General features: G+C 45.8%; 1 protein-coding gene across 1 annotated transcript in view; it reads right to left on the bottom strand.

The window, feature by feature from the left end:
• Positions 1-258: 258 nt before the first annotated feature.
• The window catches only part of RABEP1 (rabaptin, RAB GTPase binding effector protein 1), a 166,051-nt gene continuing 141,728 nt past the window's right edge, over positions 259-24,581 (bottom strand). The window contains exons 16-18 of the mRNA XM_082244647.1: positions 11,363-11,461; positions 1,849-1,965; positions 259-633 (exon numbers count right to left, since the gene is read on the bottom strand). Of these exons, the coding sequence (XP_082100773.1) occupies positions 532-633; positions 1,849-1,965; positions 11,363-11,461 (318 nt within the window). The 3' untranslated portion in view covers positions 259-531. The remainder of the gene's footprint in view (positions 634-1,848; positions 1,966-11,362; positions 11,462-24,581) is intronic.

The raw sequence follows: 24,581 nt of genomic DNA, 5'->3' as shown, positions 1-24,581 counted from the left end.
TCCTTTCAATAACAGCAGGATTATTGCACTGAAAGAGTGTTATGTCATTCACCAGCAAAGTTTCATTTGTAAACATAACCTGCCTTGCCAAAGACAGAGCAGGCCGTCACTACACTTACAAAAAAAAAAAAAGGTTACGAGCCAAACTGGACGGGTTAAGAAGAAGGCTGTAGCCAGCAGCTATCATGCTGTTGCATATGCTTAGTATACTTACGAAGCATTTTATTTTGTTTTTGCTTTCCCAAAAATAAGATGAGAGACAAAACAACAGGCTTTTATTAATGGAGAGATAGCTCTGTTTAGTCAGACAAAGCGACTTGTTTCATTAGTGTTCCCACTGGAAAGGTTCCTTGCCTCCTTGCTCTCAAGACTCCAACCTGAATTGATTTATTCCCTTATACAGTGCTCTCTTTTCACATACCACATCCCCTCATCTGGGAGAAGAGTTAAATAATAATTAATGTTACTAGAAAGATGAGTTTTAAAAATAAAAACTCAGTTGCAGCTTCAGATCCTTGTTATACGGAGAGGTCATGTTTCGGGAAGCTGATTAATGTCTGTCAGTTTTGTGTCATTCAGGATAACTCGAATGGCCTCCAAAGACTCAGTTTGCCGAATACGCTCCAGCTGCACCTGAAAGGAACCAGCAACCAAAAACAATGGTTAATGTAAACATGAACATGTAAAAGGAAACTGGACGTGTGACAACAATTACATGGGCTGACATGCACGCTCAATGTAAGCCCCATTCACACCAGTGCAACTTGTCAAGCGATTTAAAAGGTCCAAATTGGATGAAAAGTCGTGCCCTGTTGACGGCAATGGAACTGTTCAAATCATTGCAATGACAAATTTGCGGTGTGACCCAATTTGAAAAAGAAAAACCTGCACTATTTTTGGCCAATTCGGGTGCGACTTGCATAGACGCCAGTGCAAGAAGTTGTCAGGTAAGTTGCATCTGAAGTCGCACTGACATGCGGCTTTGAAATCAAGTGATTTCAAGTGAAGTTGGATGATGTCAGTGAGATTCGGTGTGAATGGGGGCTAAAAGTCAGTGACTACATGTAAAGTGAAATTGTGCCTGTAGCAAGAGGGTTCACCACTGCAAAGCACTCCTGAGAAGATGATCATGGAAAATCTAAACTATACTAGAGGCATACCTAACATACAAGGAGACATACAGAGGCTGCCATTGTTGACAACCTCCTGGAAATTCTAGATGCTTAGCAGTTTTTGGCCTCAGTGCTTAGGTAACAGACACAAAAACTTACAGAATTTAAAAATCCCTAACTCCACATCTGTGCATTTTTTCAGGGTCTGTAACTTAAATGACTAAAACCATTAAATCAACACAACTTGCATTTCCAGAAGGAAAGGTCAGCAATGCCTGCTACTAAATTTCCAAAGCAGAGGTATTCTTTAAAGCAGAATTCCAGTCAAAAAAAGGAAAAAAACAATAGATCATTAAAATTTAAATGAAGAAATTTGCTACAACATTCATCTTTTATACAGACATTTATCCCCTAGTACTTTTTTTGCCACTAGATGTCCTCAGCCTGATGGCCAGCATCATTCAACCCACATTCTTTGAGCCCAGTTCATCCTGTACTACTGCAATATTGACCAATATTAACTTCGGCTACAACTACTGTTATTTTTGGTATAAATAATCCGTTGATCTAGCTAGCCATGTCAGGCTGGAGGGGGACTGTTACTCTTGCCAAGAATTGTCAATGCTTTTCAGTTGAATTGTGGTCTGACCTTTGACTGGGTCATGCTACTTTCAGTTTCACAGCTTTTATTCGTCTATAAAAATGAACCACAATTTATTGTAGAGGTTTGATTCACCTGCAACGTTTGGGATAACTTCACAAAATCTCTCTGCACTTGCTCGCTGACATCCAACTCGGTTTGCAGTCTCTGTGCCTTGTTCTTTTCTTCAAATAAAAGCTGTTCCAGACTAGTCTGAAAATAGAGCTTTACGGTTAGTGTTCACAAATACATCTTATATTACAGCCAAACAGTTATTTTATATCAATTTGTACTGCTATTGCAATAACAAAATGTGCAGGAGTTGCAAAATAACAGGTAAGAAAAGTACCAAAAAAACCACCATACTTACACAAGGCACTAAAAAAAAAAGGAACAGTAGTTGACTTTAGGAGAAAGCTTTTTACATTCACTATATGACCTTGGCTACACAGGACCTGTATATCCTATACAAGTATAACAGTTCATTAGTAACAATCCCTCTTTTTCTCTAGCTGAGCAAGCTAGTCCATTGTGCAGGATTAGTACAAATATTTGTGCTTTGCTTGCACTCCTAAGACCCACACTGCAGAAACAGCTGATAAAGAACACACAAAGGTAAAGCACAGAGGCAGCAAGCCCCTTTGCAAGCAAATAGTCACAGATGAACACAGCAGCAAACCATAATCATGCAAACAGGCAAGCTAGTCACAAAGCATTCATGGGCCAGGAAAACTCTAGCAGTATGGCTCCAAGACCTCGGAGTCTACCGGCTGCTGGTTGGTTCTTTTAAACTGGTTTAAAAATACACGTGATTGTAACTTGTTACACCATGCAAAAGTCCATGAACCGACCAAAAGCCTTTACAGAGGCACGCATAGTGAGGAGTTGGAAACATTCCCTCACCTATAAAACTGGTTATTGACATCAGTACTGTATCGTATGTTACTACTACTTTGTGCCAAACATATCAGTGGATGAGCAGAAATCCGCCACATGTAATTAGAGATTACAGCTTGCCAATTTGAAAGAGATTTCCTTTTTTAATATTTTCCCATTTTGCCAGCAGGGGAGTGGTGCTAATTGGCTTTGTGCTGCTGTCTATATTTAGTCTCCAGAGGTATTTCCGGTCCCTGATGGCGTAAATTGTGACGAAACTCGTTAGCCAGGGCATATGATCTGAAGTCAATACGCACAGGCGCTGAGCAGTGTTGACTTGGTTTCTATGCCGAGTCATCTATTTGTAAGTATAACCATATGTTAATAAATCTTTGTGCTTTATGGAGCTTTCCTTATTATGAAATAATGTACAAAGAGGGTGCTGTGAATCTGATGTCAGGAGGGAAGGAGCCTATGCCGCTGAAGATCTGATGCCATTATTTTGTCCCACTGTGTTGGGGAAGCGCCTTTTGACCTCCTTTGATGAAGTATTTGCAGTGCTTAGTAAGAGGCTTTCTAGTTAATATCAGTGGAAGATTATCACCTGTCATACTCCACATTAAATATCCTGGATGTTGGACTTGTTTTTCACTTTATTTGGATCACAATTTATATTTTGAGGTTGCAATTCAAATTGCATAAATAATTTTGTATATACCATACATGTTAATTTGTTAGTGTGCTAGCGGTTTTTAGAGGACACCTGATGGATAGCAATACATGACACATTGTGCGACCTTCTGTAATCCAAACCTCCAAAACATGATTCGTCCCAATTTTTTTTAGCTTGTCAGTAATTCCTCTGCTGTGCGTCCTTAGCATTTCTAGTTAGGGCCCTGCCATTCAGCATATCTTTTACATTTTGAGTGTTCACTAGTGTTGTGCTATCACTGTTGAAGTTCTGGGTTGATGGTAGTCTGTTTGGAGGCAGCCCTATTTCCTTAACTCCACTCTAGTCCCCTACAACACATCTGGTATTTGAACAGACCAATTCGCCTGGCACTAGGGACCAAGTTTTCCCTCACTTGGTGGTTTCAGAGTACTGCTTCCTTAAGTCTTTCCTTATGATCCTCATGAAAGATCCTCCTGGAATTCCAGACTGGGGAGGAATCTTGGTCATCTTGTCAATAAAGGTGACTTAGGACATCAGAGGAATTTCACCCACTAACCAAAATTGCCATTTTGTTGTCCCTTCACAGGATTAATCCAGAAAATACACAAGGGTCCTACATCAACCAACAGGGAGGAACCAGAAGTCTTAACGCAGCAAGTAGAAAAGATCCTATCCTGGGCAGAATTTACCATTGCAGCTTTGTTTGGAATGAACATCACAGGCATGGAAAATTGGCAGCCAGACTACCTTAGCTAGCAGTGTCTAAGCCTGGGGGAAAGGAGATTGTCTGCAGGAAGCAGTGGATGCCCTAGGGACTCTATGGGATCAAAACAGACCTTTTCTCTCCTAATTTGATATTCCAAACTAATAGGACTCTAGAAAAAAACCCATGGACTCTTCCAGATGTTCTAGAACTTCTGTCCCAGGAACCAGTTTACCATCCTACTTCACGGCTGTTGGCAATAATAATGGCTGTTAAAGCTCAGGTCCCGAAGGCCAGTATCTCTGAATCTGTGATTCCCACAATGCTAAAAGTTAAGTTCACTTCAATTGAATGAGGCATATTTCACTTGGTGCGAGGCAAGAAATAATTGTTCTCCATGGGATAAATAATGGGATTTTTGTCTTACCATAAAATTAATTTCTCTGATGTTCATTGACAGACACAGCACCTTATCTTGTAGGACACTAGGCAGGAAAAAGCTGAACTATGCCTATGGGGCAGTCCCAGGGGGTATCCTCCCACTCTCAGCTATACGCACTCCGTTTTGTTACAAGCAGTGTCAGAAGAAAGCCAACTCCACAGAGGGGTGGGTGCTGTGTCCGTCAATGAACATGAGAGAATTGGATTTTACGGTGAGTCAGCAATCTCTTTCGTTCATTGACGGACACAGCTCCTTATCTTCCTGACCATTGGGATGTCCCAAACCAGTGTCAAACATGTGTAGCCAACCAGGTAACATGGAGCTCAACCATAAACAACTGAAGCTCACCTGAAAAAAACAATACACCCTCAAAGAGGACCAGGTCCTCTAAACTGCTGCTTGCAAAACCTTGCAGCCAAAAGAAGCATCCGCAGATGCCAACACATCCACCTTATAACACTGTGAAAGTGTGCGCAGGTGACCAGGTGGCTGCCTTGCAAACCTGCAGCACTGAACGAAGTGTGCCTGATGACCGAAGGCCCAGGAGGCACTAAGTGTCAAGAGTAGAGTGCGCCTTAACAGGGAAAAGAGGGACCTGAACTGTAACTGAATAGGCCTGAATCACCGTCTGTCTGATCCATCTGGAAATGGTCGCAGCAGAAGCAGCCAACCCTTTCCGAGGTCCATCCGTGAGTACAAATAGCGAGTCTGACTTCCTAAAAGATTCCGTAGCTGCCAGGTACACCATGATTGTTCGAACCACATCCAGGGAATGCAAGGCAATTTCCTTAGGATGTTTAGGCCTGGAACATAGGAAAGGCAACACAATGTCTTCATTCAAATGGAAATCAGAGACAACCTTTGGAAGGAACGACGGACAGTTATGAAAAACCACCTTATCTATGTGAACCACGAGGTAAGGTGAACGGCAACGCCGCCAGCTCAGACACTCTGCACGCAAAGATGATAGCCACCAAAAAGGCCACCTTCTGGTACAACGTAAGCAGTGGAACCTCGAAGATTTTCGAAAAGAGGGTTCTGGAGAACTGACAACCAAATTGAGGTCCCACGGCGGCAATGGAGGCCGCACTGGAGGAGCCAAGGGTCAAACTCCCTGGATAAAGGTAGGCACCAAGGAATGTGTGGCCAATGGACGCTGAAAGCAGAAACCTGGCCCTTGATGGTACTTGAGGCCAGCCGCTGATCAACCCACCATTGGAGGATAAGGGAGAACCCCAAGAGACTCACACCACGCAATGTAAGTCTTCTAAATACGATGGTAGATCTTCCTAGAGGTAGATTTTTCCAGCGCAGAAATCCCTGATTCAGACAAACCTCTATCCTTCGGCACCTGGGTTTCAACAGCCAAGTTGTTAAAGCCAGCAACTGTAAAGTAGGATGAAAGATTGGCCCTTGGGACAGCAGATCTTCCCTGACAGGAAGTCTCCAAGGAGCATCGGTGACCAGCCATACCAGCTGGTGTACCAAGACCGGCGAGGCCAGTCTGGAGCCACTAGAATGACCGGAATCCCTTCTGCCTCGATCCTGCACAAGAGTCTTGGACCTTGGCACAAACCTCTGTACCTTCCTTAGAATGTGTACAGCAAAGATGGCTGGAACGAACCGTTCTGCCCACCTTAGAATGCCGGCTACTTCCCGATCCGCAAGGACACTTCTCGTGCCACCTTGGTAATTGATATAGACCACGGCCGTGTCAATGTCCGATTGAATTCGTACCGGACACCCCTGAAGACAAATTGTCCAATGATCCAGACAAAGTCTGATCGCTTGAAGTTCCAGTACATTAATCGGCAGTCTGGACTCTTCCAGAGTCCATAACCCCTTCCAACACAATCTGTGCTGAGGACACCTCCCCACCCGGACAGGCTGGTATCCGTGGTGACAACCGTCCAGTACAGGGGGAGAAAAGATTTTCCCTGTCAAAGTGCCAAAGAACAAAGCCACCTCTAGAGACCGTGGATTCTTGTCCCATTTCACCAGAATCTCTTTTGCAGAGATCTCGTATGGAACTATGCAAACAGAAGCACCTCAAAAAGGTAGACACCATCAGACCCAGCCCCCGCTTACAAGCCCGGAGGGATGACCGTCTGCTGGACAACAGAAGCTGAATTTTTTCCTGCAATGTCTGGAGTTTTTTCATAGGAAGAAAAGAAAACTCTCTGGCTGATTGCTGAGTCCAGAGTCAGACCCAGATAGTCCAGATTTGTGGATGGAACCAGACTTCTGAAGGTCCAGAATCCAAATGAACTCCCTCAGAGTTTGCAGAGTAATCTCCAAATTGTCCATCAGATCAGTCATGGGCTCCCCGCTCGCAGAAGATGATCGTCCAGGTAGCCCAGTACCGAAATTCCTCACTGACGCAACAATGCTAGCACCGGGGCCAAGCAAGATGAGGCAGAGGCGAGACCAAAGGGTAAGGCCACAAAATGATAATGCTCCTCGCCCACAGAAAAGTGGAGGAAGCGCTTCAATCTCTACTGTTGAAGCTACTGCCAACTGGCGATGACTTAATGCGTATAGGGGCGGAGCCTATCCTGCCGGACATCACATCCTCTCAGCTGTGCGGAGCTTGTCTTTTTTACTTGTTTGTGAGTATTCAATTTTAAATAAATATCTTGTGGATTCATCCATACGGAGAGCATTCGAATCTTTGTGCCTTTCCTTTCTATGCCTATACTTCTGGGGAGAGTGGAACCCGCCATGTGAATACTTGTAGGTGCCCTAGTGAAGATCCTCTTACACTACCTCTTGACCCTTGTGGGGTAAAGCTGCTTCTGACCCGGGTTGATTCTTGGGTCAGTTTTTAATGTGAGAGGCTTTGATTTCTGGGTAGAGGTGAAGTGGAGCACATCACGGATATGCAGTGGAAGCTCAGCCGCAAGTGCACTGATCCCAGCCAGGCAGATGCCCAAAAGAAGAGCGGGGGCTTCATCGAACCTCACTGAGGCCGTCCCCCAATGGAGGTGCTCGACTCAACCGCACGGCTTAGTAGGCTGCGGCCTAAATTTTTGTAGATGCCCCTGCCGCTTGGGCGCGAGCCCCAGCGAAGCCGACCGCCCAGGGGCAGCGGAGGGGGGGGGGGGCGGATGCCCAAATGGTGGGTAGTGGCTTCAGCCAACATCACTGGGGGCCCCCCACATAGCTTTCGACCAGTAGGCTGCGTGAGGCACAGACCTGTTGATGCTAAACCATCCGCTCCCCCAGCCCAACAACTGCAGAAGGGAGCCGAGAGAACATCCCTGCCCTAGTCACCAATCCCGAGGGTGACGAGGAACCCTGCTCAACCCCCCCTGTTGTCCACCATGAAAAACCCGGCCTGCAGCAACTCCAACAAGCCCCCCTTAAGAGCATGTGCCAAACGCCAGCTCATAACCTCACCCAGGGAGAGAGGGAGGGGTGCCGGAAGACCCACAGTGACCACCGAAATTTTAGAAGGGCCGTGGGGAGGGGGAAAGGAGGGGAACCTGGGGGTCCCACCGTCCCAGTGAGGGGCCCACGTCCACCCCAAAACCCTCCAGGGGAAGAGGGGGGGGGGGGGACAGGGGACGCTACTTACCATACCAGAAACAGAGTGGGCACCGGTCCTGACAGACCACCGCTCCATCGGAATGGGGGGGTTGTCGGCCAGGAGGAACGCTGCGGCTCAAGCCGAGGCCAGGTCGTATGCACCCTCGCGAGACGTTTAACTTGCAGGCCAGCCCTTGTCCAGTGGGGTTATGACATGGCCGACCGTGCGCAGAGCTGAGGCCAGACTTGGGGGACCCTCTGGATTTAGATTATCCAGTCCGTCACCTAATCCGGCAGTTGATTGTAGATTCTCACAGAAAAAAACAACAAAAGATAGGAAAAATTGCCAGGACCAGAGATCCCAGCAAGGAACTAGGTCCTTACTCCTGACTAGGAAGAGCCTATAGCCCTCTGGGACTGCCCCATAGGCATAGTCAAGCTTTTTCCTGCCTAGTGTCCTACTCTGGTAGGGGGTAGTATAACCCAATGATCAAGAAGATAAGGAGCTGTGTCCATAAATAAGCGAAAGAGAGTGTTTTTTCTGTAAATATGCTTAGGTTAGCATTTTGCCATAAACACCATCAACAGTCATATCTTAGCAGCTGCAATCTTGTTCCAAAGACTGCTTTTCCCCCATTTTGGACTAAGGCCAGCCATACATGGAGAATTTCTTTCCTGCAACGATGGGGGAATTCGCTCGATTCCCCCACCAACACAGTGGGTATTGATGCAGGAATCCCTCCTGCCAGGCCATGGTCTTCTCCTGGCGGGGCTGTGGAAACTGTCCCTGTTGAGAGAAGACCGTGATTAATGCTAGCAGCTATAGCAGGAGTCGACCAAGATTTGAACTGTATATGGCCCGCCTAAAGGCTTTTTTTTATAGGGTGTGCCTCATGACTCCCGCTGTGTGCGTGAGATTCTGAGCTTGAAGACTGCCTTTTGAATCCATCAGGGATATTCCCATTTCCACTGTTATTTGCATGGTTGCGTTCCTTGTCGTCACAGTCTCTACAAGGAGAGTATCTGAGCTGTTGGCTTGATCATCTTAAGAATCCATTCTGGTCTTGCACAAGGAAAAGCTGGTGTTGAAATCTATAGCTTCCTTCCTAAGATGGTTTCTGCTTTTTATCTTGACCAAAGCATTGTTTTTCTGTCCCACTGTCTGCCTCCAAGTTATCAAAAAAGGAGATCATCCTAAAATGCCTGGAAGTAGTTTGTGTTTTTATACCTAGCAGCCACTGCTTCCACTAAAAAGGCGGACTCACTCTCTGTCAGTAAAAAGTAACTGGCTTCTTGTTCAACCATTTCTCAGTGGCTCAGACAGGACTCTCCTTCCTGATTGGCTGAGACACAGCAGTGGCGTTATTGGCTCCCATGGCTGTCAAAGTCAGTTAGCCAATCAGGAGAGAGAGGGGCTGGGTCTAACGGCAGCTCCATGTCTGAATAGACACATGGAGCTGCAGTTCGACTCAGGTGCCCCCATAGCAAAAGGCTTGCTGTGGGGGGCACCCGTCAGGATGAAGGGCCAAGAACAGCAAAGACGGACCCGAGAAGCAGAGGATCCAGGCTACCCTGTGCAAAACCAACTGCACAGAGCTGGTAAGTATAACAAAAACAGACTTTACAATCACTTTAAGATCAGGTTCCACCCTTTCCTGTCAAAGAGCACGTCACTGGGTCTGAGTGTTTGTTGGGTTTTTAAGCCTCAGACTACTGTTTAGTAGATTAGCAAGGTCTTCTCTTCACATGTTGTACAAGTTTTACCAGGTGGATGTTCAGGCCTCAGCTGATGCCAGCTTCAGGCATTAGGTCCTTGATGTGATTCTTTTAGCTGCAGACAGTCACCAGCTCGGTTTTTTGTGAGGCCGTTAGTGTTTTGTTGCTGTTGCACACCCCCCAGTTGGACTGCTTTCAGAGGTACTAACAGTTTGTAAAATTCCTGTGTCCCTCAATGCATGAGAAAGCAAATGTGATTTTTGTAATTCCTGAAGTGTATTGAGGACCACAGTTCCTTACAACCTATATCTTTGATCATGCCACTGTGAGCTCAGTGAAATCCAAGAAAAGGATTTTATGGTAAGTACAAAGATGAGACATGGATACATGACAAGAAAAGACTGAAAATAATACATTGAGTTTTGTGAATGGAATGGAGGGGAGAGGAAGGGGAGGGCAAATGATGGGATCCTTCACTGTCATAACCACTGCTTCTCATCCCTGGGGACCAGAAGGAGTACAACATCTGGCATTAACGGGGGGGGGGGGGGGGGGGGGGATTTGTACAGTGACCAGGACATACAGTATGTTATTCGTTATTAGAGGTAAATGATTGGACTGGTGCTCAAAAAAAAGTTCGGCTTTGAACATTATTGTTGGTATAGGCATGGTTTTCCAGGGTTTCCCCACAATGATTATTTATTATAACGTGGGACTAACCCAGTGATTACAAATTGACTCTTCAAACGGAAATTGACAGGGCTCAGAAATGAGGAACACCTCCCCCAAACGTGTTGCTCTGGGAACCATTGCAAGTATACCACAGCACTCTGCAAAGAGGAGTGGGACAGTGAGCATACACTGCAGCTACAACCGCAGGCAAGAAAGGAGCATGATTCCAGCAGAACAGGTTTTGAGAGCTGGAGGCTGACACCATCTTGCCAGATCGCCAGTAGCTCTAGCTTGAAGAAGAGGCACTATCTTCGCTGCATGGCTTGCTCCAGTGACTGTAATCCTTTTTCTCCCTCCTTCCAGTATGGTTATTTACAAGGTGCGATTGTGCAATATAAAATGTGAGTGCAACTATTGATTCTGCAATGCGCTAGATGTATGTACTTTCCTTTTTCTCTGTATTGTCATGACCCTATACTAACGGAGAAGCAGCAAGAAATCTGCATCTCTAGTGATTATTGAATGAAATGACCTATTGGATGCTTTATAGCAGGGATATGCAAACTGTGGCCCTCCAGCTGTTGCAAAACTACAAATCCCATCATGCCTCTGGGTGTCATGTTTGTGACTGTCAGAATCTTGCTAAGTCTCATGGGACTTTTAGTTCTGCAACATTTGGAGGGCTACAGTTTGCATATCCCTGCTTTATAGTGTGTGTGTGTTGTCATTGTATTATTTATTGTTGAACACTATAAAATTGTAAAAAAAAACAAAAAACGCAATATATGATCATGCTTGGCTCTAGAATGTAGTTGGGCTTGGGTATTTGTGGGGCCTAGTATATAATGCCGAAGTCAGAACAGCTGCCCCTAACAGCCAGTTTTACAGTATACAAAGTTGGTTGAGGTAAGGAAGCAATGATTTTGTATTTTCCCAAAACACGCTTTGATCATTTTTTTGTAGTTATACATTTTAAATAATAAACATATGCTTCACTTACCTTGCTGGATGTCTCTTTTCTAAGTTGGTCCTCCAAGGAATTTCTGAATTCTTGAATATTCTGCAGTTCTTTCGTCCTTTCTTGTAAGGTAGATTCCAGCTGCATTAACAGAAATAACAGTTTTTACCTCTGTGATAAGTCTATACACAGAATTGTATGGTTGAAAAGCACTGAACAAAACCAGCCATAATGGAGCTTATGCATGAATATGAACACTCTGATGAACTTTAACTGAGCAAACTACTTACTAAAGTTTCTCCCTTGAAGAACTGCAGGTAGCAGTATCTTGCACTTTACTATAACCCATACCCTTTTTAGGGAAACAACCCTCTCTAACCACTTTACGACCGGCGCACGACGATCTACGTCGGCACTCAGCCCCGGCCAGGCAAACTGACGTAGGCCTACGTCAGCACAATTTGCCGGCCCTGTGCGCGCTCCCGCGCGTCCCCGCCGCCGATGATGACTCGATTGGGTTCAGAACCGATCAGTCATCAGGTCCAGGCCAATCATTTTTGGTCTGGACCTGTTGATCGGTCCTGCCCAATCAGATCATCCTCTAAGCCTGTGAAATGTAAACACAGGCTTAGAGGAGATGTGCCCTCCCCCCACAACGGTCTTTTTGGATCCAGCGTGAGAGGAGAGCACATCTTACTGTGAGTACTGCACCAAGCACACCCACACACAGTTAGATAGGCACATTTCACCCCCGATCGCCCCCCCAATTAACCCCTACAGCACCTGACACAACACACACTATATACAGCATATACCTATATACCTGTATAAGTGTGATTTGTGAACAGGTGTAGCCCTTGCGACCCCCCCTTTTCCACTCAAATTACCCCCCACCCCCCCCTAATAAAGATTTAACCCACTGATCCCCCCTGAACCCCCCCTGATCACCGCCGTTAACCCCTACACCCTCTGTCACATCAGCACTAATACAAACGCAATATACGGTGTTATTGTATTTTTGTATTAGTGTCATTGTGATCAGAATTAGCGCAGGCGACTAAGTTTCTGTCCCAAGAAGGTTTAGGGTCCCCGCCACCCGCCCAATAAAGATTTAAGCCCCTGACCCCCCCCTGATCACCCCTACACCCCCTGCCATAACACACACCGTATACAGTATATAGCATTTTGCTATATACCCGTATAAGTGTGATTTGTGGTCAGGTCTAGCGCTTGCGACCCCCCTTTTTCCACTTGAATTACCCGCCACCCCCCCCTAATAAAGATTTAAGCCCCTGATCCCACCTGATCCCCCCCTGATCACCGCTAGTTAACCCCTACACCCTCTGTCACATCAGCACTAATACAAACGTAATATACTGTGTTTTTGTATTTTTGTATTAGTGTCATTGTGATCAGAATTAGCGCAGGCGACTAAGTTTGTGTCCCAAGCAGGTTTAGGGTCCCCCCCACCCGCCCAATAAAGATTTAATCCCCTGATCCCCTCCTGATCACCCCTACACCCCCTGCCACAACGCACACTGTATACAGTATATAGCATTTTCTATATACCCGTATAAGTGTGACTTGTGACCAGGTTTAGCGCTTGCCACCGTTCCTTTTATCCTTAGGATACCCGCCAGTCCCTTCCAATAAAGATTTAAACCCCTGATCCCCCCCTGATCACATCCCGTTAACCCCTACACCCTCTGTCACATTAGCACTAATACACACATAATATACTGTTTTTACTGTATTTTGTATTGGTGTCATTGTGACTTGAGGTTGCGCTAGCTAGCTAGTTTCTTTCCCAAAGGAGGTTTAGGGTCCCCGCCACCCCCCCCAGATCCCCAGCGCATAGTTTAGAAGTAACCCCTTGATTGCCACACACGCACGCACGCACGCACGCACGCACCTACACTTCCATTTCTAGTATAGTGTTTGAACAGATCAATATCTGATCTGATCAGAACTATACTAGCGCCCCCATAGTTTAGGGTTCCCAAAACGCGGTGTTTGCACGATCAGTACTGATTCCGGCCAGCACCTGCGTTTAACCCTTTCACCCAGGCAAGTGTAGTAATCAATAGATTACTGTCACTTGCAAAAAAACACGACACAAAACCGCTGTGTTAGCAGAGTCAGGCCTGATCCCTGCTAGCATTAGCAGTTTTTTTTGTAGCGCTTGAAATAATCTTCGACAACCAGGTGCTTTTATTACCTGTGAGTCGCATCACTGTACGAGTAAATTTAGTTGCCAAAATGACCAAACGTTCGTACAGGGATGAAGAGCTTCTCAGTTATATGCTGACCGAGTCATCTGATAGCGAAGGGGAAGCTACAATGACCGAATTAGTGTCAGTATATGAACCTGATGACGGCAGCGGCTCCCTGACAGATAGCTCCGACGACAGATGGGTCCCTGTTAGACCCAGGCGTACCCGACCCCATTCTGAAGTTGTTGTGATGCAGGAATCGCAGGGTGCTCGTATGGAGCAGAGTGTGGGTACTAGTGCCGCTCATCCTTCTGGCGACCTGGCAAGCGCCAGCGGCCTAGTACAACCTGGACCTAGTACAACCAGCACTGCAGTAAGACCTGGTGACGTGGCGAGTCCCCTAAGTGCAGTTGAAGCTGGTGCGGTGGCTAGCACAAGTAGTGGCCCGCAGCCACCGCGTATTCGAAGACAGGCCCGTAGAGCCCATAGTGCCCTCCCTGATGCGCTGGCATTTCCTAATTGGCAACCCACTGATACTACAGCGCCAGTACTTCCCCCATTCACCGCCCAACCTGGAATCCACGTGGAGACAGCTGGTTTTACGCCCCTGAACTTTTTTGAGCTGTTCTTCACGGAAGATCTTTACAGATCTATTGTGGATCAATCAAATTTGTATGCACAACAGTTCATCGCCGCCAACCCAAATTCACACCTTGCCAGACAATTCGGCTGGAAACCTATAACGGTTTCCGAATTTAAGATCTTTCTGGGCCTTTCCCTCCACATGGGCATAACTAAACAGAGTGAATTGCGGCTATATTGGTCCACTAGCCCAGTTCACCATATGCGCATGTACTCTGCCTCTATGTCCAGGAGGAGATACGAGCAAATTCTGCGATTTATGCATTTCAGCGACAATGAACTCTGTCGTCCTCGGGGAGACCCTGCATACGATCGGCTCCACAAAATTCGGCCCCTCATAGACCACTTCAATCAGTGGTTTGCAGCCTTGTTTACCCCCGAACAAGTTGTCTGCGTTGACGAGTCCCTGATTAAATTTACTGGCCGCCTTGCTATGAAACAGTACCTCCCCAGCAAGCGTGCCAAGTACGGGGTCAAACTGTATAAATTGTGTGACAGGGCCACAGGCTATACAGTTAGTTTCCGGGTCTATGAGGGAAAAGATAGCTGTGTGGAGCCCCCCAACTGCCCAGACTACATAGGGAGCAGCGGTAAGATCGTTTGGGACTTGGTGTCACCCTTATCCGGAAAGGGGTACCATTTGTACGTGGACAACTTTTATACAAGCGTGCCACTATTTAGTCACCTTCTTGATTTACAAATTGGCGCATGTGGCACCGTGCGACCTAATCGCCGGGGCTTCCCCCAACGGCTTGTAGATTCCCGTCTTAGTCGGGGGGCGAGAGCCTGCTTGAAAACGGACAAATTACTTGCGGTGAAGTGGAAGGATACACGGGATGTTTATGTTCTGTCCTCCCTTCACCCAGACACGACGATCCAAATTCCTACGGCAACTGGCGTTGTGGAGAAACCCCTCTGTGTCCACGAATATAACCTTAACATGGGAGGGGTGGACCTTAACGACCAGCTTTTGGCGCCGTATTTAGTTGCCCGTAAAGCCAGACGCTGGTACAAAAAAGTGTCTGTTTACCTATACCAATTGGCTATGCTGAACGCCTTTGTCCTATACAGGGCGTCAGGACGAACTGGATCTTTCCGGGAATTCCAGGAAGAGATCATCCTTGCCTACCTGTACCCAGGAGGCATGCCTGCCCAACTTCCCCTTCCAGATGCAGTGAGCCGGCTGCATGAGAGGCATTTTTCACATGTCCTCCCGAGTACCCCTACCCAAAGATGGCCCCAAAGAAGATGTCGTGTCTGTAGCAAGCGCGGATTTAGGCGTGACACCCGTTATTATTGTCCCAAATGTCCTGACCAACCTGGTCTCTGCATCGGGGAATGTTTCGAGCGCTACCATACACTAGTGGATTATTAGCGTAGGGTACAGCACGACACAGTGTAGGGCACATAAACACAGGGTCTCGAAGGATGTTGGATGTCCATCGACATTTTGAGAGACCCAAGCTGGAAGAGAAGATCGCAGATGATCGCAGTCCCTCCCAAATCAAGAAGTAAAGGAACAGTTAGAAAGAAAAATAAAAGGATCCAAAAACTGTTGTGGTGTCAGTAATTTTATATGTCCTTCTACTCCTTCCTACTATACTTTTTTTCAATGTCCTTTGTTTGTTTTTTCATTCTTTTGTGACCTGTTTCTCTTGCAGGTCCCTCGTCGGCTACCACGCATTGATTTTATATATTCTGACACAAACAGCGTTTGCGCTCAGCATATATGGATACCTTTGCTGATAGCAGCTGTGGTGATTTTCTGATTTCAGCACTGCAGTTAAAATCCTATTTTGGTATACGTGGATAGCGCCGTGTATACCCATCATTAAATTCAGTGGGTGGTTGTTTGGGCGGTTAATGATGAAAATCCAAAAACTGTTGTTGTCAGTCATTTTATATGTCCTTCTACTCCTTCCTACTATACTTTTTTTCAATGTCCTTTGTTTGTTTTTTCATTCTTTTGTGACCTGTTTCTCTTGCAGGTCCCTCGTCGGCTACCACGCATTGATTTTATATATTCTGACACAAACAGCGTTTGCGCTCAGCATATATGGATACCTTTGCTGATAGCAGCTGTGGTGATTTTCTGATTTCAGCACTGCAGTTAAAATCCTATTTTGGTATACGTGGATAGTGTCGTGTATACCCATCATTAAATTCAGTGGGTGGTTTTTTGGGCGGTTAATGATGAGTAATACTACGCATTATTCCTGTGCTGATTTCTGATAGGTTCTCTTTTTTTCCGTTCAGCCCACAGGCTGCATGAAAAAAAAAAAAACCTATATGCCAAACAAGGACCAGCAATGTACTGGTACGTTGCTGGACTTTGAGTGGTTATACCAGGATGATGCCTGCAGATTTAGGCATCATCTTGGTATCGTTTTTTACAGCCAGCGGTCGGCTTACATGTAAAAGCAATTCTAGCAGGTAATTGGCCGCTAGACTGCTTTTACATGCAGTGGGAGGGGCCTCCCCCCCCCCCACCGCCGCCTTCCGCAGCCTTCCATGGTTTTTCTCTGGCTCTCCTGTCCCACCGGTTAACCCGAGAGTGCAGCCGGTGGTTCAATTATCTAACCATAGAGCTAATTGGAGATGAGAATGGCTCCAATCATCTCTATGGCCTAAGATGCCGGAGGCTACGAGCATTTTATGACTTCTGTTTCGCCAGAAATAAACAGGGCCATTGGGAAATTGGGAAAGTATTTTATCACACCAATTTTGGTGTGGTCAGATGCGTTAAGGTCAGAGGAGAGATCTAGAGTCTAAAAGACCCCAATTTTTTTTAAAAAGAGTACCTGTCACTACAGATTGCTATCATAGGGGATATTTAAATTCACTATGATAACAATAAAAATGATTTAAAAAAAAAAAAAATTAAAGGAAAGGTGTCAAAATAACATAAAAAAGCAAAAGAAAAAAAAGCAAAAGAAAAAAAAAAAAAATTGAGCCCCCCCCCCCCTTACCCCCGGTGCTTGCGCGCAATGGCGCACGCAAGCGGTGGTCTAGTGTCATATGTAAACCACAATTGCAGCATGCATGTGAGGTATCGCCGCGATCGCCAGATCGAGTGCAGTAATTCTTGCAGTAGACCTCCTCTGTAAGTCTAAAGTGGTAACCTGTAGAGACTTTTAAAGGTTTTCAAAAATGTACATACGTTTTTGTCGCTGCGCAGGCATGCGCAATTTTTAAAGCATGTCATGTTAGGTGTCTATGAACTCGGCATAAGATCATCTTTTAAATTTTACCAAAAAAATTGGAATTATATAGTGTATTTGTGCAATAAATTAAAAATAAATGTATTTTTTTCGCAAAAATTGCGTTTGGAAAATCTGTGCGCAAATACCGTGTGACAAAAAAATTTGCAACATCCACCATTTTATTCTATAGGGCCTCTGCTTTAAAAAAATATATAATGTTTGGGGGTTCAAAGTAATTTTCTAGTAAAAAAAAAATATTTTTTCATGTAAACAAAAAGGCACAGAAAAGGCTTGGTTTTCAAGTGGTTAGAAGAGTGGGTGATGTGTGGATAAGATTGAGTATAAAATGCCGGAACTGTTCAAACACCCCCCTAATGACCCCTTTTTGAAAAGTAGACACCCAAAGCTTTTTTCTGAGAGGCATGGTGAGTCCATGGAGTATTTTATATTTTGCCACAAGTTTCGGGAAAATTATTATTTTTTTTTTTTTTGTTGTTTTTTTACAGAAAGTTGTCACTAAATGATATATTGCTCATGCATGCCATGGGAATATGTGAAATGACACCCCAAAATACATTCTTTTGCTTCTCCTGAGTACAGGGATACCACATGTGTGAGACTTTTTGGGAGCCTAGCTGTGTACGCGCCCCCGAAAACCAATCCACATCTTCAGGTTTTCTAATGGCGTAAATTGCTGATTTTACCCCTGACTACCTGTCACAGTTTCAGAGGCCCTGAAATTTCAAGATGGCACAAAACCCCCCCAAATGACCCCATTTTGCAAAGTAGACACTCCAAGCTACTGGCTGAGAAGTATGGTGAGTCCATGGAATAGTTTATATTTTGCCACAAGTTTCGAGGAAAAAAATTTTTTTTATTTTTTTTTATTTTTTTTACACAAAGTTGTCAGTAAATGATATATTGCTCACACAGGCCATGGGTATATGTGAAATGACACCCCAAAATACATTCTGCTGCTTCTCCTGAGTACAATGATACCCCATGTGTGAGACTTTTTGCCAGTCTAGCCGCGTACAGGACCCGGAAAACCAATGCGCACCTTTAGGCTTTCTAAGGGCGTAAATTGTTGATCTCACTCCTTACTACCTATCACAGTTTTGAAGTCCATAAAAAGCCAAGATTGCACAAACCCCCCCCAAATGACCCCATTTTGCAAAGTAGACACTCCAATCTATTTGCTGAGAGGCATGGTGAGTATTTTGCAGCTCTAATTTTTTTTGGAAAATGAAGAAAAAACAGGAAAATGCATTTTTTTTCCTCTTTTTTCAATTTCCAAAACTTTGTGACAAAAAGTGAGATCTGCAAAACACTCAACATGCCTCTCTGCAAATAGCTCAGGGTGTCTACTTTCCGAAAAGGGGTCATTTGGGGGGGGGTTGTGCTGTCTTGGCATTTCATGGCCTCCAAAACTGTGATAGGTAGTCAGGAGTGAAATCAACAATTTACGCCCTTGGAAAGCCTGAAGGCGATGATTGGTTTTCGGGGTCCTGTACTCGGCTAGACTGCAAAAAAGTCTCACACATGGGGTATCCCTATACTCAGGAGAAGCAGCAGAATGTATTTTGGGGTGTCAGTTCACATATACCCATGGCATGTGTGAGCAATATATCATTTACTGACAACTTTGTGTAAAAAAAAAAAAAATATATATATATATATATATATTTCCCGGAACTTGTGGCAAAATATAAAATATTCCATGGACTCACCATGCCTCTCAGCAAATAGCTTGGGGTGTCTACTTTCCAAAATGGGGTCATTTGGGGGGGTTTTGTGCTATCTTGGAATTTTAGGGCCTCCGAAACTGTGATAGGTAGTCAGGAGTGAAATCAACAATTTACGCCCTTGGAAAGCCTGAAAGTGGGGACTGGTTTTCGGGGACCTGTACTCGGCTAGACTGCAAAAAAGTCTCACACATGGGGTATCCCTGTACTCAGGAGAAGCAGCAGAATGTATTTTGGGGTGTCATTTCACATATACCCATGGCATGTGTGAGCAATATTTCATTTACTGACAACTTTGTGAAAAAAAAAAAAAAATATATATATATATATATTTCCCGGAACTTGTGGCAAAATATAAAATATTCCATGGACTCACCATGCCTCTCAGCAAATAGCTTGGGGTGTCTACTTTCCAAAATGGGGTCATTTGGGGGGGTTTTGTGCTATCTTGGAATTTTAGGGCCTCCGAAACTGTGATAGGTAGTCAGGAGTGAAATCAACAATTTACGCCCTTGGAAAGCCTGAAAGCGGGGACTGGTTTTCGGGGACCTGTACTCGGCTAGACTGCAAAAAAGTCTCACACATGGGGTATCCCTGTACTCAGGAGAAGCAGCAGAATGTATTTTGGGGTGTCATTTCACATATACCCATGGCATGTGTGAGCAATATTTCATTTACTGACAACTTTGTGAAAAAAAAAAAAAAAAAAATATATATATATATGTATTTCCCGGAACTTGTGGCAGAATATAAAATATTCCATGGACTCACCATGCCTCTCAGCAAATAGCTTGGGGTGTCTACTTTCCAAAATGGGGTCATTTGGGGGGGGTTTGTGCTATCTTGGAATTTTAGGGCCTCCGAAACTGTGACAGGTAGTGCAGAGGTGACATGCACAATTTACGCCATTAGAAAACCTGGGAGTGTTGATTGGTTTTCGCGGTCCTGTACACAGCTAGGCTCCCAAAAAGTCTCACACATGGGGCATCCCCATACTCAGGAGAAGTGGCAGAATGTATTTTGGGGTGTAATTCCACATATACCCATGTCATGTGTGAGAATTTTATCTTTTAGTGACAACGTTGTGTAAAAAAAAAAAAATAAAAAAAAAAAATAGTAATATTCCCAAAACTTGTGGTAAAATATAAAATATTCCATGGACTCACCATGCCTCTTAGCAAACAGCTTGGGGTGTCTACTTTCCAAAATGGGGTCATTTGGGGGGGTTTTGTGGTATCTTGACATTTCAGGGCCTCCTAAACCGTTAGAGGTAGTGAGAAAATGCAATGAAAAATGTACGCCCTTTGAAATTCTGATGGTGGGGATTTGTTTTTGTGGTCCCGTACACAGCTAGGCTCCCAAAAAGTCCCACATATGTGGTATCCCTGTACTCAGGAGAAGCAGCAGAATATATTTTGGGGTGTAATTACACATATACCCATGGCATGTGTGAGCAATATATCATTTCAATGACAACTTTGTGTAAAAAAAAAAAAAAAAAAATTTTTAGTCATTTTTCAAACACCTGTGACAAAAAAATGAAATATTCAATGAGCTCAACATGCCTCTCAGAACATTCCTTAGGATGTCTACTTTCCAAAAAGTGGTAGTTTGGGGGGGTTTTGTACTGCCCTGCCATTTTAGCACTTCATGAAATGAGATAGGCAGTCAAAAATTAAAGCTGCGTAAATTTCTGTATTTACACCATAGTTTGTAGACGCTATAACTTTTGCGCAAACCAATAAAAATACGCTCATTGAATTTTTTTTTGTCAAAGACATGTAGCTAAATATATTTTGGCCAAAAAAAATACATAAATTGAGTATATTGGATATTTTTTAAAAGACAAAGTTGAAAATGTCATTTTTTTGCAAAATTTTCGCTCTTTTTTTATTAATATCGCAAAAAATAAAAAGCGCAGAGGTGATCAAATACCACCAAAAGAAAGCTCTGTTTGTGGGAAAAAAAGGACGTAAATTTCGTTTGGGTACCACATTGCATGACCGCACAATTGTCAGTTAAAGTCACGCAGTGCCGAGTCGTAAAATACCCCCTAGTCGGAATGGGGGTAAAATCTTCCGGGGCTTAAGTGGCTAAAGCTCATATCACACAAAGGATTTTGTTGCTTGCGGCAACTCAGCAGCGACAGAATCCATGATAGTCCACTCACACACTATGGCATTGCTCCCTCACCAACCAAATCAATGAGATGTCTTTCAATAGCAATTAAGTGTCTGCAAAATGATGGTCAGTGACAGGGCTATATCCATTTGCGAAAGGGGCAGCTAAATCTCGAATCTATTGAGTTACATTGCTTATTTATAATATGCAACCAAGGGTAACACTGATGCCCTAAAGAGAATTAGACACTAAATACATAGAAAACTGAAGGCCATCCTTCAGCTATAACCCCTCCTACCTCACACCTACTCAGTTGTAGCAAGCAGTCCAGCATATGAGAGGACAACACTATGTCCCTCAATGGGCCCTAAGAAAATTATTTTATGGCGAGTACAAAAAAAAACGGAATTTTTGTAAAATCTTACCTGTAAAATTCCTTTCTCTGAGTCCTCCGACAGTCGCCGCCTCTTCATATTCGTCACATATGGGTATTAGACTTTGCTCCGAAGGAGTAGCTAGGCAACAGAATATGTTAACATTAAGGCTTTTAACATATCCCACCCTCAAGGGGTGGTCCCCTCAGTCAATACCCTCCTACTTCCTGCAACCATATCTCAGTTTTAGTGGAATAGCAGTAGAGTATACAACCAAACCCCAAAAGAGGGGCGGGGGCGGCGACTGTCGGAGGACTCAGAGAAAGGAATTTTACAGGTAAGATTTTACAAAAATTCAGTTTTCTCTTACGTCCTCCGACAGTCGCCGCCTCTTCATATTCGTCACATATGGGGACGTCCCAAAGCAGTGCAAACATGAGGGGTGGGAAACGCATCCGCGCCGAAAAGGCAACGCAGTCTCCGCATCAAAGAAAGGAACCTTACCAAAGGAAGGAACCCAGCTGGGCAACAGAAAAAAAAACAGGTGCTCAACAGGAGCAACAACCCAGGAAAAAAACAAATAACCAGGGGATAAAAAAACTTATCCCAACAGCCAGTGGTCCCCACAAGGGACCCTAGGGAACCGCCGCACTAAGAACCTTGCGGCCAAAGGAAGCATCCGCAGATGCCTGAACATCTACTTTGTAGAATTTTGTGAAAGTGTGTACGGTCGACCAAGTCGCCGCCTTACACACCTGGGCCACAGAAGCCCCATGACGACAGGCCCAAGACGTACTCAGAGATCTAGTAGTGCGCGCCTTCACAGGCACAGGGGGAACCTTCCCCTGCAAAGCATAGGCCTGTTCAATGGTCTGCCTGATCCATTTGGCGATGGTAGAGGCCGACGCCGCCATGCCCTTCCGAGGACCCTCTGGAAGAACAAACAAGGAATCCGTCTTTCTAAAAGACTCAGTCGATTTAAGGTAAACCCTTATCGCCCGAACAACATCCAGAGAGTGTAATCTCACCTCCTTTGGATGTTTAGGCTTCGCGCACAGCGAAGGCAAGACAATATCCTCATTAAGATGGAATTCCGAAACTCGTTTCGGAAGAAAAGAAGGATTAGGTCGCAAGACCACCTTATCCAAATGAACAACCAGATACGGAGACTTGCAGGACAAAGCTGCCAGCTCCGACACTCTGCGAGCCGAAGTGATCGCCACCAAAAAGGCGACCTTTTTGGACAACATAGACAACGAGATCTCCCTGATCTGTTCAAAAGGAGCACGTTGCAACACAGACAGAACGAGATTCAAGTCCCAAGGGGGCAGAGGATCCCTCCTAGGAGGAACCAGATGCCGCACACCCTGAACAAAAGTGCCAACCAAGGAGTTGGAAGCCACGGGACGTTGAAACAGAACGCCCAGCGCAGACACCTGACCCTTTATCGTAGCCAGCGCCAAACGCTGATCGACACCCGCTTGAAGGAAGGACAGCACTCGGGAAACCGAGTACGTGCGGGGAGAAAATCCCCTGGACTCACACCAAGCAAAATAGGCCTTCCAAGTACGGTAATAAACCTTCCCCGAGGAAGACTTCCTCGCGTTGATCAAGGTATGAACGACCTCTGGGGTGAGACCCTTCTCCCTCAGGACCTCGGTCTCAACAGCCAGGCCGTCAAAGCCAGCGACTGTAAAGCAGGATGGTACATCGGTCCTTGAGACAGGAGATCGTCTCGAAGAGGCAGACGCCACGGGGCGTCGACTGCCAGATTCACGAGGTCTGCGTACCAGGACCGGCGAGGCCAGTCCGGTGCCACAAGAATCACCGTGCTGCGTTCCGAGTGTAGCCTGTACTGATGCCACGGGGCCACTAACGCGTCCGACGCGTCTGCCCGAGGGTCGCGCGTCCTTGCCACGAACCTTCTCACCTTGTTGTTGAGACGAGACGCAAACAGGTCCACATCTGGAAGACCCCACTTCGCGCACAACATCTGGAAGACAGCCGGGTGGAGAGACCATTCCCCCTGATCCAGGGTCTGGCGACTCAGATAGTCCGCCTGCCAGTTCTCCACCCCCGGAATGTGAACCGCCGTTATCGCCGGGACATGAGTCTCGGCCCAAGACAGAATGTCGGCCACTTCGAGCCGCTCGGGCACTCCTGGTGCCCCCTTGGTGGTTGATGTAGGCCACCGCCGTGGCATTGTCCGTCTGCACCCGAACCGGGCAGCCCTGCAGCCGGTCCGTCCAGCGATGAAGACAGAGATTTATCGCACGCAATTCCAGAATGTTGATCGGAAGGGAAGACTCCCCCTCCGACCAAGTTCCCTGGGCGGACAGAACGCCCAGAACACCACCCCACCCCAGCCCAGCCCGACAGGCTGGCATCCGTGGTGATCAACGTCCACGAGATAGGACGAAACGACTTGCCCCCGGACACCATCGGGGACTGGAGCCACCACAGAAGGTCTCTTCTGGTGCGATGACCCAACGAGATTTGAAGATCCAGAGATTGAGGTCGCCCGTCCCACATGGACAGGATCTCCGCTTGGAGACCCCGCGTGTGAAACTGGGCGAAGGGAATCGCCTCGAAGGCCGAGACCATCAATCCCAGACATCTCATGCACGTCCGCAGAGACGAGTGCGGAACGTCCCTGAGGGACCTGACTTCCTCCTGAAGAGTTCTGAGTTTGTCTTCCGGCAGGAAGACCTTCGCCTGCACCGAGTCCAGAATCATTCCCAGGTAGGGAAGACGAACCGACGGACTCAGTGTCGACTTTGGAAAATTTATCGTCCAACCAAACTCCTGCAGAGTTTGCATCGTGACAGACAGGTCCTTCTCCAGACCCTGGCTGGTCGCAGACCGAACCAGAATGTCGTCCAGATACCCCAGGACAGAAATGCCCTGGGCCCTCAACAATGCCAGAACCGGTGCAAGCACCTTGGTGAAGACCCGCGGAGCCG

This window comes from Pelophylax lessonae (assembly GCF_965119305.1).
Source record: "Pelophylax lessonae genome assembly, chromosome: 2".
NCBI classification, from domain to species: Eukaryota; Metazoa; Chordata; class Amphibia; order Anura; family Ranidae; genus Pelophylax; species Pelophylax lessonae.
This window is presented reverse-complemented; position numbering and strand designations above follow the sequence as displayed.